The sequence below is a fragment of the Mus musculus genome, chromosome 2 (genome assembly GCF_000001635.26).
Source record: "Mus musculus strain C57BL/6J chromosome 2, GRCm38.p6 C57BL/6J".
Classification (NCBI taxonomy): domain Eukaryota; kingdom Metazoa; phylum Chordata; class Mammalia; order Rodentia; family Muridae; genus Mus; species Mus musculus.
Genome location: NC_000068.7, coordinates 104,247,831 through 104,266,389, shown reverse-complemented (window position 1 = coordinate 104,266,389; position 18,559 = coordinate 104,247,831). Strand labels below are relative to the sequence as shown.

The window sequence follows — 18,559 nt, the reverse complement described above, 5'->3', positions numbered from 1 at the left end:
TATTTTTCTTCTCCTCTTCCTTGATCAAACCCCTACTCCCCCCCTACTGTGTTCTCCTAAGAACTGTGCATCTACAGGCTATAGTAGCCTCATGCTTACATTTGTGAGGATGTCAACGTTACATCCATATCTCCTATAGCTCAGTACGTTCCATGAAGTCAGAGATCATCCTTTCTTCCTCCAAGACATTGCTTACTCCAGAGTGTGGCATAGAGCAGTCATTTGCCGGGGGACAGAGAGGAGGAGGGAGAAGGGAAGAAATGAAGGAAGGGAGGAAGAGATGAATCAATATGAAAGATGCACATTCGCGTACGTGTAGTAGTGATGAGCTCATTAACTTAAACCAGCTCGTTGTGCTTCCCACAATTTTATTAATTAGAGGACTCTCTTTTATTATTAAGCTATAATCTCTCTTTCCCTGGTCTGCAGTTAAATAACACATCCAAAAAGCTTTTCCATGGCTGGTGAGATGACTTTTTGGGTAAAGGCACTTAGCATGGAGCCTGATGACTTGAGTTTGATCTCCAGGATACATACGGAGTAAAGAGAGAACTGACTCCTGCAAGCTACCCTCTGACCTCCATGTCTGGATTCATGGAATGATCTATAGGAGATATGGTTGTACTGTTGTAAACGGTATGGATGTATAATGTAAACACGAGGCTACTATAGCCTGTAGATGCATAATCCCTAGGAAAACACAGTAGGAGGGTAGGGGTTTGATCAAGGACACCACATACAAATAAATGAATGTTTCAGAAAAGCCTTCCCATGTGTGTCAGAGAGATTCTGACCCCTGTCAATGAGTCTCTTTAAACGTTTGTGACAGTCCTCAGAACAGAAAGATAAAACGGGTCCCTAAGGTCAATGGCAGGTACAGTTAGCCAGCATGCCTCCCGAAGGCTCTAGCCATCCAATGTTACATATAACTCAAGATCACATCTTCATCCTTCGAGATAAGCTCTTTGTCCGCAGCTTTTGACAACACTGATACTTCAGGGTGCTAGGCTTTGACACTCATAAAGCTCTTAGTGTCGCCCAGGATCTCAGTGCAAGCAGACAGGGACCCCTCTTTACAAGGTAAGATCTCCACCAAGATAATCTCCTAGAATGTATCCTCTATTCAAGGTGCATTTAGGGAACTTAAGATATAGCTAGGAGGCATTTAAAAAACACTTTCTGCTCTTGCAGAGGACCTGACTTGGGTTCCCAGCATCCACATGGCAGCTCACAGCAACCTGTAATTCCAGGTCCAGGGGTTTAGACACCCTCTTCTTGCTTCCCCGGGTACTACATGCAATGGTGCACATGAATACATCCAAGCAAAACACTCATTCACATGTAAGAAAAAATACTAAAGCCTTTAAATGTAATTGGTATGTAAAAACATAAAGGCTATGCACATTAATCGGATGCCACACCCTGTTCTGATGCCACACCCTGTGCTTACACGCGTTCTCGCGACCGGCCAGGAAGAACACAACAAACCGGAATCTTCTGCGGCAAAGCTTTATTGCTTATATCTTCAGGAGCCAGAGAGCAAGATAGCAAGAGAGCAAGAGCTCTATTGCTTACATCTTTAGGAGCCAGAGCGCAAGAGAGCAAGAGAGCAAGAGCTCTATTGCTTACATCTTTAGGAGCCAGAGCGCAAGAGCAAGAGAGAGAAAAAACAAGAGCAAGAAAAAGAACAAGAGCAAGAGAGAGCAAGAGTGCAAGAGCAAGAGCAAGAGAGAGCAAGAAAGCAAGAAAAAGAACAAGAACAAGAAAGCAAGAGAGAGAAAAAGAACAAGAGCAAGAAAGCAAGAGAAAGAATGGCAAAACCCCGTCCCTTTTAAGGAGAATTATCCTCCGCCTAGGACATATTACTCCCTGATTGGCTGCAGCCCATCGGCCGAGTTGTCGTCACGGGGAAGGCAGAGCACGTGGGGTGGAAAACTACCCTTGGCACATGCGCAGATTATTTGTTTACCACTTAGAACACAGGATGTCAGCGCCATCTTGCAACGGTGAATGTGAGGGCGGCTCCCCACAATGCATAGTATATTGCATTATTTTAAAACTAGGTTGAACAGATCTCCTAAATATTTGTGGTGAGATAGATGAAGTCCATTCTTCTAGCTTTTGTGAAAAGTACAACACATTACCATTAGCTCTGGCCAGTGTTCTAGGCAGCAGTACACCAGACTCTGCTTCTGTCTAACCTTAACTTAGTACCACTGACCAACCTCTCTCCATCCCTCCCTATTCCTAATATCCTGCCCACTTGTAAGCCCCATTCTAGTCTCAACTTCCCTAGTCTGTACTTGCTCTTTTTGTTTTTTTTTGTTTAACTATTTCATATGCATGGTGTGGCAAATTTTGAGAATTGTTTCTCTCCTTCCATCACATGGGTTCCAGGGATCAAACTAAGCCATCAAGGCTTGGTAGCAAGTACCTGAACCCACTGAGCCATTTTGGTGGTCTGAATGAGAATGCTCCCCAAAGGCTAATATATTTGAATACTTGGTCCCTAGTTGGTGTAACTATTTGGGAAGGATTAGGAGATATGGCCTTGTTGATAGAGGTGTGCTTCTAGGGGTGGGCTTTCAGGCTTCACACACCTACATTGTTCCCACCCCCCAGTTAGCTTTCTCTGTCCTGTGCCTGTGTATTAAGATGTAAATTCTTATCTAATGTTCTAGTGCCATTCCTGCCTGCCTGCTTCCCTGCCTTGATGCCCATATACTCTAATGAATAACCCTTTGAAACTGTATGTCCCACATAATCTCTTCTTTTGTAAGGTGCCTTGGTCGTGGTGTCTCATCGCAGCAATAGAAAAGGACCTAAGACAGGCATCTTGCCAGCCCCCGTGTAAGTTTCTTAATGTGATGCTCAAATGTCGTCCTGGAGGAGCAGTACAAAGAACCATGGCTGGATCCTAACTCAGTTTTAGAATTTTAATTTACTGTTTTATTTTTGAATCACCACACACAATAACAGGTTCCTTTTGATACCTTCATACACAGTAAGTTTGTCTAAACCTATTCTCCGTGCTCCTCTCTCCCATCTCCCCGCAGTGCCCCTCCATTCCCAGTATTCTCCTTCTGACCCCCATGTCACAATTTCTATTATCCTCCGCCTCCCTTACCCAAAGCCCCCTCTCCCCTCTCATGGCTCCTTTCTAGTCGCATGGCCTCCATCCACCTTCATCCCACATACATGTAGACATAAACACGTAGAAGCTAGAATCTGTGTACAGGAGAGGACACATGGTATGTGTGTTACCTGTTGCCTGGATTGCCTCTCTTAGAGAATTTCCTAGTTCGGCATGTTTCTCTGTACAATTCCCTTTTCTTTACAGTTGAATAATTATTATCTATTCTCTGCTAATGGACACCTAAGTGGTTCAATGTCCTTGCTATTGTGAATAGAACAGTAACAGACATGGCTGGGCAAGTGTCTCAGTGATGAGATACAGAGGTCTTTCAGTTTTATGCCCAGGAATTCTGTATGTAGGTCATATGGTAGTTTTATCTTTTATTTTTTGATAAATGTTCATACTGATTTATATAGTGGCTTCGCCGACCTACATTTTTACGCACAGTGAATAAGGGTTTCTCCTTCATTACATCCTTATTGCTTTTTAAATGACAGTTATTCTGCCTGTGGTGAGACAGATCCTCTGAGAAGTTTTAATTTACCTGATGGTTGGAGGTTGGACATTACAATAATTATTTGTTGGATACTTGCATTTCTTCTTTTGAGATGACTTTAGCTCATTGGCCCATTTATTGACTGGCAGCTTCATGTTTGTGGTGTTTAATCTTGCAGTTCTTCATAGATTCTAAATGCACTATCCAGATGTAACAGAGCTGGATCTAGAGTGAAGCATGGCTGGCTTGCTCTCCTTCTGTAAACTGTATGTCCACTCGGCTGATACGTTCCTCTGCTGTGTAGAGCTTTTCAATCTCATGTAATAACTGGAAGTTCTTGCCTATTATTAATTATTATTATTACTACTACTATTATTTGGGTTATTTTCAAGACATGGTTTCACTGTTTTTAGCCTTGCCTGTCCTGAAACTAACTCTGTAAATCATCTGATACACTATTCTCTGCAGTTCTTCACCCCAATCATCTTTTCAGTGGGTGTCACTTGCTAATTGGTGAATATGGCTACTCCCTCAGCTTCATGTATGTCATTGATAGTTTGTTTTTAAGTTACCACATTCTGAAGTCAACAGTGCTTGAGAAATATCCAACACATATTCCAAGGGTTGAATACTGAAAAGTCAGTTGAATTAAATTATTCAATACTTGGAGACAGCAAGATGACGTAAAAAGAGATTGCCACCAAACCAGATGTCTCAAGCTCGATTCTCAGGATCTACATAGTAGGACAGAAAACGATGCCCAAAAGTTATCTTTTGACCTCTACGTTCCTGCATATACACACACATTGCTGATTCAAGTTGTCAGGCTTGGTGTCACATGCCTTCATCTGCTGAGACATGTCACTGGCCCAGACAGTGATCTCTAGAGTGTTTTCCTTCAACATTAAGTGTCTCTGCCAGAAGCCACACTTTTTGTTTTTGTTTATAACTTATTACTGGAAGCTTGTCACATGGTGCCCAGCCAATCATCGTGGTATTTTAAGAAGTTCATTCATAAGGCTTCATGAGTTCATGTGCTTAGAAGGTGGAGATAGCATTAATGCATGTCACACCAGAGCACAGCAGATGGCACTTTTTAAAACACTTCGTACTTTACTTCCTTCCCCTTTGGGAATTGTGTGAGAGAGTAAAGGCTCCCTTGGGAAGCCTTGGATTCAAGTCAGAAGGAACAAATCCACCCGAGGCCGTCGTTCTTCACTTTAGCCTGGGGTTTTTCATCAGCCTCCTCCAGCTGTGGTCAGCGAAGCCCGTGCTTCCTCCTAGCAGCCGCTCCTCCCTGTTGCAGCATGGCTGTGAGAGAACATCTTGCTCAAAGCGAAAGCTGCTTGGCCCAAGCATCCTTCTTCATTACCAGACTATGTCTTTGAAACAAGATGAGTTAGTTTTGACTCTGAAATCCAACCAACGGTTGAATCTGTTTTAATAAAAGCACACAGGGATCCTATCATTAGGAAAGATTTTAAGATGTAACTGCAAAATAACAAGATATGGAACTATCTTAGACAGAGGTTCTGTTCAACCACGAGCGTCACAACCCGGTTAGATGCAAACACTCCATAGGCTGTGTGGGAGACGACATGGATGGGGGTGGGGAGGATGAAGCCATGCCACGTGCCTTCCATGTGAAACTGCAGCTGCCTTCGAGAAGTCACGTGTGGTAACACTGAAGCTCAGCTTCCACTGTAAACCATGAAGCAGGTTTCAAAAGGAACCGGGACCTCTGCACAATGCTCCTGTTGTCCGTTGAAAGTGACTTTGCCTAGCTGAGGCCACAGGGAATGTGGGGTCCTGCAGATAGAGAGGCCCAAGGGTTCTGATGTGGCTATTAGGAGTCAGTCAGCCTTTTGAGGGTGCCTCCCTCAGAAGACATTGCTCTTTACATAATGGAACCATCCCATTGAGGATGTTGGCAGTGTAGGTTTAAACCTGACAAACCCTTAAAATGACTTGAGGCCAGTTTCTTATATCTCAATCCTAACTATGGAAATAAAGTTAAAAACAAGAATGCAGGGCCATAGAGATGGCTCAGAGATTAAAAGCACTTGTTGCTCTTCTGAGGGACCAGTGTTCGAATCCTAGTACCCACATGGTGGCTCAGAAGCATCTGTAACTCCAGTTCCAGGGGATCTGACACCTTCTTCTATGGGCACCAGACAGGCATGTGGTATGCTCAGATACATGCAGGCAAAATACCCATACATATAAAGTTAAAATAATTTAAAATTTTATTTAAAAAAGGAAAAGGGAAATCACAAGAGCACAGAGGATCAAAATGAAAGCTGTCCACGTGTTCTTACTTAGGGTGAAAGACACCGTCCACCCTTCCTTCTTCAAGCTGCAAAAGGGAAAACTGGAAAAACCATCTCAGAAGACAATCACAGCTCAGCTTTTGTCATGAAGAGGCTGTTGTGTATTCATTCGCAAACCTTCCTATTATAAGACTTTCTCCAGTTGTTCCTTTTTTCGGTTGGCAGACTTCAGTCCCTGAGAAAAGCAACTGGAGATGCAGCCTAGGCCTGGGAGGGAGGACCCCTCATACCGACCTGCTTTTGCGCTCTTCCAGCAGAGGGTGTCCCCTTTGTGATCCACGGCTCCTCTTACATGAAAGCAAGCCCAGGCTGTAATCAGAGTTTGTTTGTTTCGAGATTTTCTGCATAGACAGCTGGTCCCTCCTCCTCCATAAGTTTATTTGCTCGCCCCACAGTAGCTGGGTGGAATAGTTTGGCTGTGTCTGTTGTCCTTATATATGCAACTGAGGTCAGAGACACGTGCCCAACTCTGGGTGGCTGAAGATATTTATCAATCAGACCTTCTGAATTCCTAATAAGCGGATTCTATCAAATGGCTCTACTGTTTTCACAAAGAGTGTAAACATCTGTGCAAGTATCATTCATCTCATTTAAAACGCTTAAAGCATTAGAGCCCGAGGAGACCACTCCGTTGATAAAGTCCTTGCCCCTGGAACAAGAGGAACTAATTGAGTTTGCTCCCTAGAGGCCACTAAAAAGCTAAGCACACTGGTGCATGCTTGTAATCCCAGCATGGGGTATGTGTAGGCAGGAGGATTGACCTCTGGGACCTTCTGGTTAGTTAGCCCAGCTTACTTGGCAAGTTTTAGGTCCCAGTGAGAGATCTTGTCTCAAAGAACTGTGGACGATGGCTCTTGAAAAACAAATGGCACCTAAGGGTTGTGTCTGGCCTTCACATGCATGGATACCTTATACACCCACATGCGTGGATACTCTTACACACACACACACACACACACACACACACACATGCATGTGGGGTAGTAAGAAGAAAAGTATTAGCTAAGAACATTTAGCTACTTTTTGCACCATCAACCCAGAAGAGCCAGGAAGGGGTCATCAACAATGGGAGAGCAGGACATGTGGCATCCCAGACTTCCATGTTCCATGCCCTCCTTTCCTGCTGTGCGTCAATCACTCCTACCTGTCAATCTCTCCTCACCTTCCTGCTGGGCGTCACACATTGTGCTGACAGTTCTTGTCTCAGCAGGTGCTTCTAGTGACACCAGACCTTTTGAGAGGTGTCTCCTGTCCTAGGTGGAATATGAATGATTTTTCTTTTGGAAATAACCTAATGTGAAAGAAATCCCTTCTGCTCCTTGACACAGCATGAACAAAGAACCAGAAATCCTTTTAAATCCAAGAGAAATACATTCTATTGAAGCCATTTATCCTTGAGGTATTTCCTTGAGTATATTTTTCACATTCCTTGTGCATCATGGGTTCTTGGATCATGTCTACTTTGGTATCATTTGCTAGCTGCAGGCAGCCACATCTTTCTGATTTTTCTATGCTTTAAGCCTAGTAAGTGATAGAAAACTATTTAAACACATGAGTGTCTCCCACAATGTTGTTTGAAAATCCCTTCATCAAGCAGGCATGGTGGAACATGCGTTACTCCCAGCCATGGGAGGGAGAGCAGGTTAATAGGTATGAATTACAAAGTGAGACCCTGTCTCAAAAAATCCCTTCATCAAAGTCTAATTTTTATAGCACTTCCCTGTGGGTTTCCTGCAATACATCGCACTTACTTCGTTCCTTGCTACTTCGTTCCTTGTTTGAGTTGTTTCATGAGGGTTCTGTGATGAGCAGAAGGACTGTGGCCAGGCAGGGCCTGTCTTGCTTGCTCCTTGTCTCCAGCGCCTGCCCATTGCAGTGCATCCTGATCCCACATCTCATGTGGATGCTTTCTTTCACAGGGACAGACAATCTACAGATACATGTCACTCCGACCTCAGAGTCCTTTCCCCTTGGGAAATTGTTACCAATTTCACCAACATGGCCTTTCTTGGAAGTCAAGTCTTCCTCAGCAGCAGACAGATTCAAGAATGTGCTGGGACAGCCTCCTGACAACACAACCTTGCTGAAGCTATCCCAGACACCTCTGCCTAAGGCACACCGTAGGACCAGGGCACATGTGGACTTCTCTTCATCCCCTTACCAAGGAAGTGGACATAGCGCCTCCCTGGATCTTGCCAAGGACCCCACTGAGACTCTGGTCCAAACAAGGCCTGAAGGGGGAAGAGAAGCAGCGGACATGTCAGGTTTGCCTCGCACCAGCATGCTTCCCCCATTACCTACAGCCCCATCAGCCACCTCGAGTGCTGTCTCCCCATCACAGCCCCTGGTAGGGATGCCTTTCCTTTCAAAGCATCCGTTGAGGTCAGACAGCTCCCTTCTTCTCCCTCCACCATCATCATCTTCATTGGCCCCTGATTCACCACATTCCATCCCCACTCCTAAGCCAGTACAGCATCCCACCAAAGTGCCTTTGTTTCCCCAAATGACACCAGCTGACTTCTCTTCAGGTCAGAGCCCAGTTAATGTCCTGAACCCATTTTTTCATAAAACAAACCTCTTTCCATCCAGAGATGCCCAGACTCTCATAGGTACCCCTCGCCTAGACTTTTCTACATCCTCCACAAAGCAGTACTCTGAGCCGTCCCTATCAGAGAGTCCCCGCCCAGCAGCTTCCCCAACTCCTGGGGTTCTGAGCTCCATAGCAGAACAAGACCACCTGTCTCTCCCTTCCCTAGCCCCTGGAGGCCTTCCAGGTGTAACCTCCTCACGGTCCATGTGGGAAGAGGCTTTGAGTCCTGTATCTACCCAGCCATTCCGCACATCGGGGCCTGTCAGAGGGCGTGGTGCAGAGTCATTGCCCATTTATCTGCGCACATTGGCAGCAAGCTATGGGGCCTGGGCCCCACGATTCCAGACTGCAGAGTCAGTGATGACCAGCAGAGAGCTAGCCCCTGTTCCTCCTACAAATAGTTTTGCCAACTGGCCACATTTGTCAGAAGTGCCAGAGAGTTCCAGAAAGCCCACCCTCTCCCCAGAAAACAAACCTTCCTCTTTGGTGCCTCCTCCTCAGCCTCTTACTACACTCAGTCAAGGGCAAATGGTCCATCCTGAGGCAGCTCCTGGATCACCACTGAAGGGGACAGGCACCCCTCTCTCCCTGCTTACTGTCCGCCAGCCCAATAAGGATCACGCCTCTCCAGCCCCTGTGCCAGAGGCACCCTTGTCCCGAGAAGGTGCCCATGATGAATACCTTCCTGATGCAGCCACACAGCTTCTCTCAAGCAAACTTCCTAATCCTCCTCCTACAATTTGGACATTTCCTCAGCAAAAGGAGGACAGGGCAGCAGCCATTTTCTGGACAAATGAAAAGGCAAACGGGACAACTTCTCTGTGGGCTCTGCCAACGAAAGAGGCCCCCAGTCGTCGTGCAGTGACTGGATCCACCTCTGATTTTAACACAGGTCGTCTCTCACCTCTCATCATGACAGCACTAAGAACAGACCTCTCTCCTCCAGGGTCACCTCCATCATCCGCGCTCACCACACAAGCTGCTTCTCCTCGCTCTTCCGGTACCAAGCTGGAGTCTCTCGCAGCTGTCACAAGCCAGTCAGAGTTGCCAGCTTCGGCTTCCAAACAGGTGACAGAACTTCCCTCCTCCACCGACGTCCATGGTCTCCCAACAATGGGAGGCACGAGAAAGCCAGCAGCCACAGATGTTTTCTGGAGCTTTCTTTCAGCAGAAACTGCATCCCTCGCCACACAATCGGGGATATCTGGCTCGCAGCAGCAAACGAATCATGATGTAAACACTCATACAATTAACTCCACACATCGGGAACTTCGTCCAGCTTCAGTGGCTCTTCCCGGTGGTACAACTTCAGCTGCCAATGCATTACAATCTCGGAATTTCAAAGAGATTGCTGGGCAGCTGGTGGCTGCAGACAGCTTTAACTTCCAGGACCCAGTCCTCAGTCCCAGGACCAGCCAGCCTCTCCAACCCTCAGAAGAGGCCGTAGTCGAAAGCCACACAGACTTCCCGCCCACAGGCAAGCATGCCAGAGACTTTGACACAGAAATGGTTCATTACTACTCCTCCACAAGTCAAAATCCTATGTCACAACTGCCCATCCGGCCGGCCCATCCTTTTTGGCCAACCTGGCCAAGTTTAGCTTCTGCGGCTAGCTTGCACCAAATGCTTTCAGATGGAACAGACGCAGGTTCACACATTTCCAGTGACATCTATCTATCACCAGGGGAAAATGGCTCCCCACAATTCCAGAGTGTCCTGGAATATCACTCATCTACAGCCTCACCTTCCGTACCAACCGGTGCCTTTTCCAGGACCCCTTCCAAAGTGCTGCGAACCTCCCGGCGTCCCAAGAAATGGACAGGTGCAGCCACTCACACAGGTAGTTTGTTTCCTGGTACCCAGAAAACAGGTATGACTGCTTTTTCGGCCAAAGCATCTTCAAGCTTCACACTGATGCTCAGCTTTGCTTTGAAGCAACCTGCCTCCCCTCGTTCAGTAGTGAGGTGCAGCTCCAGGCAGGCAGGCAGGCGCCGATCCATCCAGCCTACCTGATTTTTTTTTTTTTGAAAGTATTCAGAATATATGTCCTTGTTATCAACAACCATGGCTTTGCTGTAAGCGGCATTCTCGTTATGGCTGATTGACTTAATAAACCTAAAGCTGTTTCCCTGAGCTCTCCCCTCTGCAAGTCTGGAATGCAGAGACTTCTTACACTAGCAAGCTCATAAGCGACATTCCTTCATCATCAAGACTGTGGTGTGTGCATCCCGGTCCAGTGACAAACTTTTCCTTTTCTCTCTTTGCAGTGGAAACCTCTGTGTCCTCCAAAGGAGAACTGTCAGCAACTGCAGCAGCCACCGCCACCACCACATTGTTTCTGAGAAGATCAAGTCCAGCGCCACTGTCTGCAGCACTCACTGCTAAGGGCACTGGCAGCAGCAGCAGCAACTTAGCCAAGAGCAGTCTGACCACTGCTCTAGCTAAAAACGTCACCAACAAGGCAGCATCAGGCCCAAAGGTGACAGCAGGGACCATCCACACAGCCTTCCCATTCACACCAACCTACATGCTTGCCCGGACAGCACACAGCCTGAGCACACACACAGCCATGCAAGGGGCAACAGGCTCTGTGTCCGGCCTGTTGTCCACAACACACCTCCCCAAGAAGCCACAAGCCATGCACACTGGTCTCCCTAATCCTACCAGGCCAGACACACCCAGAGCATCCACGCCCCGTCCACTGACAATCACAGCTGCGCTGACGTCCATGACGGCATCAGTAAAGGCCACGAGGCTGCCATCTTTACAGACAGGAAACACAGATGCTGCTTTTCCGGCTGTGTCTACTGCAATGGCCACAACTGGCAGAATGGCATCCAACTTGGACTGTCAGATGTCCCACAAGTTCCTAGTGAAGACAGGTAAGAGGTCACTGTCTTATTGTTCTGCAGTCCTGACTTCAGAGATGTGATAGAAAGTGCCAAATCAGTGCTTGTCGATCAGGCACACTCTTGCCCGCCCTTTCCAAGAGGCACTTGGCTTTGCCATTATAGTTGTCACGCTTGGGGAGGGGAGTAGTACTTGGAACTTGTAGGCACTTAGAATTATGTTTAACATTCTCCAGTGCTCAGTAATGACTGTCTGCAGCTGGGGACAACGCTCAGTTGCTAAAGTGCTTAACACAAGGAGCCAAGGTAACCTCTTTGAGTCCGTGTTTTTCAAAAGCTTGGTATGATAGTTTATAATCCCAGAGCTGGGGGAGAGGAGAAACAGGCAGACCCCTGGGCCTCACTGTCCAGTCAATCTAGCCTACTTGATGAGCTGCAGTGAAAGACCCTCTCTCAAAAACAAGGTGGGTAGTACCTGAGGGATAACCTGGACTTGTCCTCTGGTCTCCACATGCAAAGACATACATAGAACACAACTGAATACATACATGCACCTGCACTCAGTTGAGTGTGTGATGTACATGCACACTCACGTGCCACATGGATGCACACGCACACACATGAGGTGGGAAGGCAGAAACAGACTAATCCATATGTCAAGGTTGAGAGACCTCAACTCTTAGTTTCAGAGGAGGGAACATTAGATGACATGGATTCTAATCTCAGGATTGGTTCTGACGTCAGAGGTGCCCAGGAAAACCCCAAGTACTCCAGTGGGTCAGGGAATGTCAGAATGCAGCGTGCTTGGTGAAGTACACCAGGGATGTCTCACATGAATAAACAATGTGATTCATTTAACACAAAGTCTTGGGAAGTCCTACACCATTCAGAAAGACTTTCCTAATCGACAGAGGCCAAGTAGACAGTTAAGACACAGGAGGAAGCCAGAATTTCTTTTGATGTCAGGTAATTTCTTTGGGGCTGGTGATACTGGAGCCATGAGCAAAGTGGGGTTGCTCTCTCCTTTGCCCCACTCCCCGGCTGCAGCAAGCCTAGCAGGCATAGCGTGCTTCCAGTAGTGTAGCAGTATTTTCTATAAAAAGCATTAGACAAATTATTTGAAAGAGCACGCCAGTGTTGAGTGCTCACGTCCTGCCTTCCTCCTCGACCCACAAAGAAAGAAAGGAAATTATATCTCGAGACATATCTTATTCTAAAATGGGAAATCGTGAAGCTAGGCGCAGCAGAGAATACAGTATCTCTTTCAGTTTCTCAAAATTATGCCATCTGGGTTTTATCCTCCACTCCCCTCTCCAGATCCTTACCTTCTCCCAGTCCCGCTCCATTCAGAAACACCCTCCGGGCTCCTCTTCCCTGCCCCGGCACTAGCCTTGGCGGACCATGGTGACCAGACACCAGCTCTTCCCACTCTCACTACTGAATATCCCTTTGCTCCATCACCCCCCCACTGCCACCTGCCTAGTGCCTGCTGTCACCATCATTTACTTGAAATTTCTGCAACCCTATACACATATCTGTCTTCATACCTGTCTTCTTCAATCTGTTTGCCAGCCTGTAGTCCAGAGAATCTTCTAGAATGCATTCCTTTGTTTTAAATCCCTTATTTTCCATCTCCCTTAGAACCAAACTAAACACGTACACTGACAAGGTTCACCTCCTCCCCACCCCCATGCCTCTCCTGGATCTGGGAGTGTGTGGGGAGGGGTCACAGTCTCCCCCACCCTAGCCTAGCTGACTGCTGCCGCCCTTGGAAACACCAATCCTCATGGAAACCTTCCTGTATCCAAAAGCCCTGACACAACTCTGTTGTTCTCATAGCGACTATTAAATTCTGTCACTGGTGCCGTTTGCATCCCCCACCTGTGAAGTGGACCTGACCTCTCCCTTCTGGACCCAGGGTTGATTAGAGCTGTAGAATCCAGCTCAGGGACCATCCATCTCTAAGCACATTGTCAACAGATGCTGTTACAGAAATGTGGTTGCACGCTGACTCACTGGGGACCAGGCATATAGGGGCTGGTCCTCAAGGACCGAGGCAGCATGGTTTAGAAATGGACTGCCATCAGCAAACCAGCTCTTTGGCATTAGAATGCCATATATGGCTTGGGCCTTAATTAGGACCAATAGTCACTTCTCCCAGCCTGTCACCTGATTGGGTGACCTTTGCTTATTCAGCTGTGCTCTGGATTTGACGGACATAGAGGCTGGGGGGCTGCTTGTTTATTATGCGGTTCATTCTTGCTTCTGTTTCACTCCACAGTTTTCTTCCTAACTCAGAGGAGAATACAGAGCAGCGAGTCCTTGAAGCTTGGGGTAACCAAAGGGCTCACACAGGCATTGCGGAAGGCTTTCCACCAGAACGACGTCTCCGCTCACGTAAGTGCCTTGCTTTCTAAATGCAGTTTTGTTCAAGCAGCTCTTGGGTCCAGAGTGGGAGTAGATGTCTTCCTCCTTGGTAGATGCCACACCCACACTTGCCAAAAGTGGAATATTTTTGTCATTTTGGCTGGTAGCTAACATCTTGTGGCTGGAGAAGGTCATCTCAAGATGAAAACCTGAGACTAATTACCTTATATTGCTTTGATACGTTAAAACAATGTCCCACTGTTACATCGTTTGAGGAATATTTATTATCCTCTAGAAGGTGCCCATCACTGTTTTCCTTTTGTTTTCTCTTTATTGCCTGAATAAATACTGTTTACGTCTAGACATGTAGCAGGTATAATAAAGCCTAGGAGACATTTGCGTGTTTATAATCCCAGAACATGAGAGGCTGAGACAGGGGGAATGGACCCAAGTTTGTGGCTACCTTGGGCTACAGACTAAGTAAGATTCTGTCTCAAAAGTTCAACCCTGAAATCATTTGTACTACTAACAACAACAACAACAAAAGCCCAAATTGCTCAGATCTGTAAGAAGAGTTCCACTTTGTTTGGTGTGCCAGCAGCAGACAGGGAAGTAAACATTTTTCCCTCCAAACACTTTCATGCCAAGTTCTGCCTAATAACTGCTGGCTGGTTTCAATGGCACAGCCAAGTAACGGAGGCATTGTTTTTCAGTCTTTTGGGTTCATCCCAAGTAAATGCAACTGGCAGTCAGCGAACTCCCTTTTGTTCCACTTAAACATATCATCTGGCTTCCTCTTTCGATGGTCTGGGTGACAGCTGCACTCAGGATAGGGGTCCCACCCCACCCGTCACACAGAGGACCAGGGATGAGGTTTTGGCACATCCTCTATTGGTCATTGTCAGTCTCTCTTTTAGGATTCTAAAAAAAGAAATTGAGAGGAAGAAGGAAGGGTGAGAAGGAGGGGAAAGCACTCTTCACTGTGTGATCCCTGCGCTGGGGACATCAACATTTTTAATTCAAAAGTTAACCATGTAACTGCTTCCCTTCATCTGCCTGCTATGGTCTCCACTGACCCGCAGCCATTTTCCAATGACCCCTGTAGCTTTGGCTTTTCTGCACATAATTACGGACCACTGCAACAGCCACGAATCCTTAAACATACTTGGTGCACTTTGTAAACTTAGCACGTTTCTTTTGATACTTTTATGGTAGCACAATGCAATTAATACACGACAATTAATTAGTAAATCAGGATCATTTGCCATTAGTAAGTGGTAGTGGCAAAAATAGCCTGCTAAGTTCCAGTGAGCTGCTGCTGCTGCTGCTGCTGCTGCTGCTGCTGCCTGCACAAGGCCAGGAGGCAGGCCTTGGCATCCCCTCTGTTCAGTTACTGGTTGATGTTTTTGTTCATGTTTTAAAGACATGCAAGGGTTAGAAGTATATTAAAAGCAAATAGTCTATGGACCAAGGCTTGTGCTTTGAAGTAATTAAAAGGGCTGGAAAGTTCCCAGCTTGCTCACTGGGTGGGTTGTTGTTCTTTGGGGCCATGTTCCTGTGCCATCTTGAAGCTCCCTGGTTAGTCATTTTAAGAGAAGAGCCAGTGGAGAACATACGTTGGAAGGACCAAATTGCACCTCCCATGTAGCAAAAGCAGTTTTCTTGGCTTCTTTGAAAACTTTTTGTGACCTGGGGCCTTGTGCGTGTTGGAGAAATGGTCTTCCCCTAGCCTGTCTCCCCAGTCCTACAGGACACTGATACAGCTGCAGGGATCAGGGGAGCATGCAAAGGTTAAAATAGCTTCACATAAGAATACGGTTTCACAGCATGAAGTCCATGAGAGACAGAGGTGGTGCTGGGCATAGTCATGACCTGTGTATTGGTTAGTGTAAAGCATGGTTTAGATGGTAGACTGTATGTAATCTGGGTTTTATAACCATGAATAACAGAAGGGAGGCTGGGGATCCACTTAGATGGGTAGAGCTTTTTGTCTACCATACACAGAGCCCTAGGTTCCAGCCATGAACACACACATGTACAAACACCCATACTCACACTCACACACACACACATGCATATACACATGCATACAAACAAGCCATACAAACTCCACATGCATGCACACACAAACGCCCACAGGCATGCACAGACACAAATGCAACCCACTTGAGCATAGAAATGAAGAGATTACAAAGCAGCATCTACTCTGCATACATACATCTGTATGAATATGCATGTATATTTCTTTACATGTATATAGATATATATACACAAAATATGTGTTCCTGGGTAAAGATGATTGAAAGAAGATATACCTTGCAGGTGGTAATGGATAATACCTGAGGCAACTGTCATTCTGTTTTCAAAACTCTTAATTTTATGGTAAACATCACACTCAATTTATTAAAAAAAACAAAACCCACGTTTAAAACTGTAAATACGACTATCCACTGGGAGAGAGAGGGCTCAGACCATGAATGTTCATTAAGATTTGCCTGTGAGAGAGCCCTCTGATTCATCCCCACCTAGGCCTTGAACCAGTAGCTAAGTCAGGGATGGAGCCAAGTCTGAAGGCCTCCTCTCTGCTACAAGGGGAGGACTCCACTTGAGTTATTTGTGGCCCATCCCCAGAAGGTACCTACCTCACTTATCATCTCTGCCTTCTGACTCCCAGGAGTGGGGAGATGTAACATTTTCCAACCAGCACTCTGTCCCTTAGTCATCCCTTCTGCCTGCTGTCCCCTCTCTGACTTGGATGATAGTACTCATTGGATTATATTCAAAACACTCTGGTCCACTCATGGCAAATCCTCTTGGTCCATCCACATAGTCTCCACGCCTTCTCTCTTCCTTTCCTTCATCACTCTTCCTCCCTCCCCTCCCCTCCCTCCCACCCCTTCTCTCTTTCTCTCTCTCTCTCTCTCCCCCCTGACAAGTCATGTTCTAATTTACTCCCTGCCCAGCTATCTCATCACATTATTGACCAACCAGAGGTGATGGAAAACAATCTTCACATATAAATCAGCGTCAGAATGAATGCACAGTCCCCCAACATGAGTTTTATCTTCTTGTGTTGTGATACTTTGGAACTCACACGTGCACCTCATGGGGTCGTTAGGATATTTGTTCAATGGGAACGTCTAGTCTTCCTAAGTAACAGCTGTGGCTCTGAGAACGCAGAGAAGAACCTAAAATACTGTGGAAATAAACAACGAGTTCTCGGTGGGGGGTGTCCATTTGTTTTGTAGGTGGACATTCTGGAATATTCTCATAATGTCACAGTTGGCTATTATGCTACCAAAGGGAGGCTGGTGTATTTGCCTGCTGTGGTGATGGACGTGCTGGGCGTGTATGGAGTCAGCAATGTCACTGCCGACCTGAAGCAGCACACTCCCAACTTACAGTCTGTGGCGGTGCTTGCCTCCCCGTGGAAGCCCCAGCCTGCAGGTGCCTTCCAGCTGAAGACAGGCAAGTCACCCAAAGGAAAAGGTCCCGTCATTCCAGGACCAGACAAGAAGACCTCTGTTTAAAAGCCCCACTGCTGACGGCTTCTCCACGTCTGTAGTCCTTATACCTTCAAACTTCCCTGTTCATCAGAGGTCCAAGCCTCCTGCCTAATGGTTGTAATCCTGGCTTTCTTAGATACATTCCCCATAGAGGCTTTTCTTCCCAGTCCACATGCTTGTGCATCACAGCACAGAACACCATGTCTCCCCAGGTCCTATCAGTGGCCACTACTAAGACTTGAGTGCCTGTGAAACCTATAGTAAGGTCTTGGTTGTTATTGAAGGGGTCTCCCAACAAAGGCTTTGACATCTTTCTCTCAATTCCCTTTGTGATTTCTGACTTGCAAAGTTTGTAAACCACAAGAGTGGAGAATCCTCTGCAATGGGAACTGTCAGCTTAGTGATAAAGGACAATTGACGGTCACCATCCACAGAAATAGATGATACCGTCATCTTTGAGCAGATGTCTGCAGAGTCTCATGGGATAAATCATGATATCCTTTGTGTTGGGGAGAGCCTTGGGTTCAACCATGCTTTTAATTCTTCTCTGCAATAAATCATCTTAAGAGGCACTTTCAAAGTATAATTAAAGCTTGTCTGGTCTTTCTGTTTACTTGCCTAATTTCTGTAACCTAAAAATCATGCTGTTTTGTATATTGGCTGCTATTAAATTTGAAGAACTAAGACAGAGCATTGGCAAGTGCTGACCCATGCATGGTTCTTCTTCAGTGCTGCAGTTTGTAAGCCAGTCGGACAACATCCAGTCCTGCAGGTTTGCCCAGACAATGGAGCAGAGGCTGCAGAAGGCATTCCAGGATGCAGAGAGGAAGGTCCTCAGCACCAGGAGCAACCTAACAGTTCAGGTAGGGAGCAGGGGCATCAGGCTGCAAATGCAGACAGCCATAGTGCGTACATTGGACAGAAATGATATGGGTCCCCCCCATCTAAACTGTCACATGCAAATGTAAGTGTGTGCTTTGGGCAGGTGATAGAGATAGTCGTGGCAGTGGCGAGGGTGGCTCAGATCTGGCTATGACAGATAGCATTCCATGTCACTATGAACCGACCAGAGTTCAGGGATGAGTATTTGGTTTTTATATGTAATACTTCCTCCAGTCTTTCTAATTAAGCCTGAGTATTCCTTATACGATGGATCAGTGTGTGTGTGTGTGTGTGTGTGTGTGTGTGTGTGTGTGTGTTTGGGGGAGCACATGCTGTGGTGCAAAGGTGGAGTTCAGGGGACAGAGAATGAGTTCTTTCCTTCCAACATGTGCGTTCCAGCAAC

At 46.5% G+C, this 18,559-nt stretch overlaps 1 protein-coding gene across 8 annotated transcripts in view; it reads left to right on the top strand.

Moving 5' to 3' along the window:
• The window catches only part of D430041D05Rik (RIKEN cDNA D430041D05 gene), a 268,798-nt gene that overhangs the window by 145,481 nt on the left and 104,758 nt on the right, over positions 1–18,559 (top strand). For 4 of the 8 annotated variants that reach the window (XR_866274.3, XM_011239527.2, XM_011239526.2 and 1 more), the window contains exons 2-6: positions 7,882–10,422; positions 10,820–11,434; positions 13,683–13,798; positions 17,017–17,236; positions 18,004–18,137. Coding sequence is in view for 7 of the 8 variants with exons in the window: in XM_011239527.2 (XP_011237829.1) it covers positions 7,882–10,422; positions 10,820–11,434; positions 13,683–13,798; positions 17,017–17,236; positions 18,004–18,137 (3,626 nt within the window). In the remaining variant the exon portion in view is untranslated. The remainder of the gene's footprint in view (positions 1–7,881; positions 10,423–10,819; positions 11,435–13,682; positions 13,799–17,016; positions 17,237–18,003; positions 18,138–18,559) is intronic. The other 4 variants (NM_001033347.2, NM_001368844.1, XM_006499483.3 and 1 more) reach the window with 3 other exon arrangements.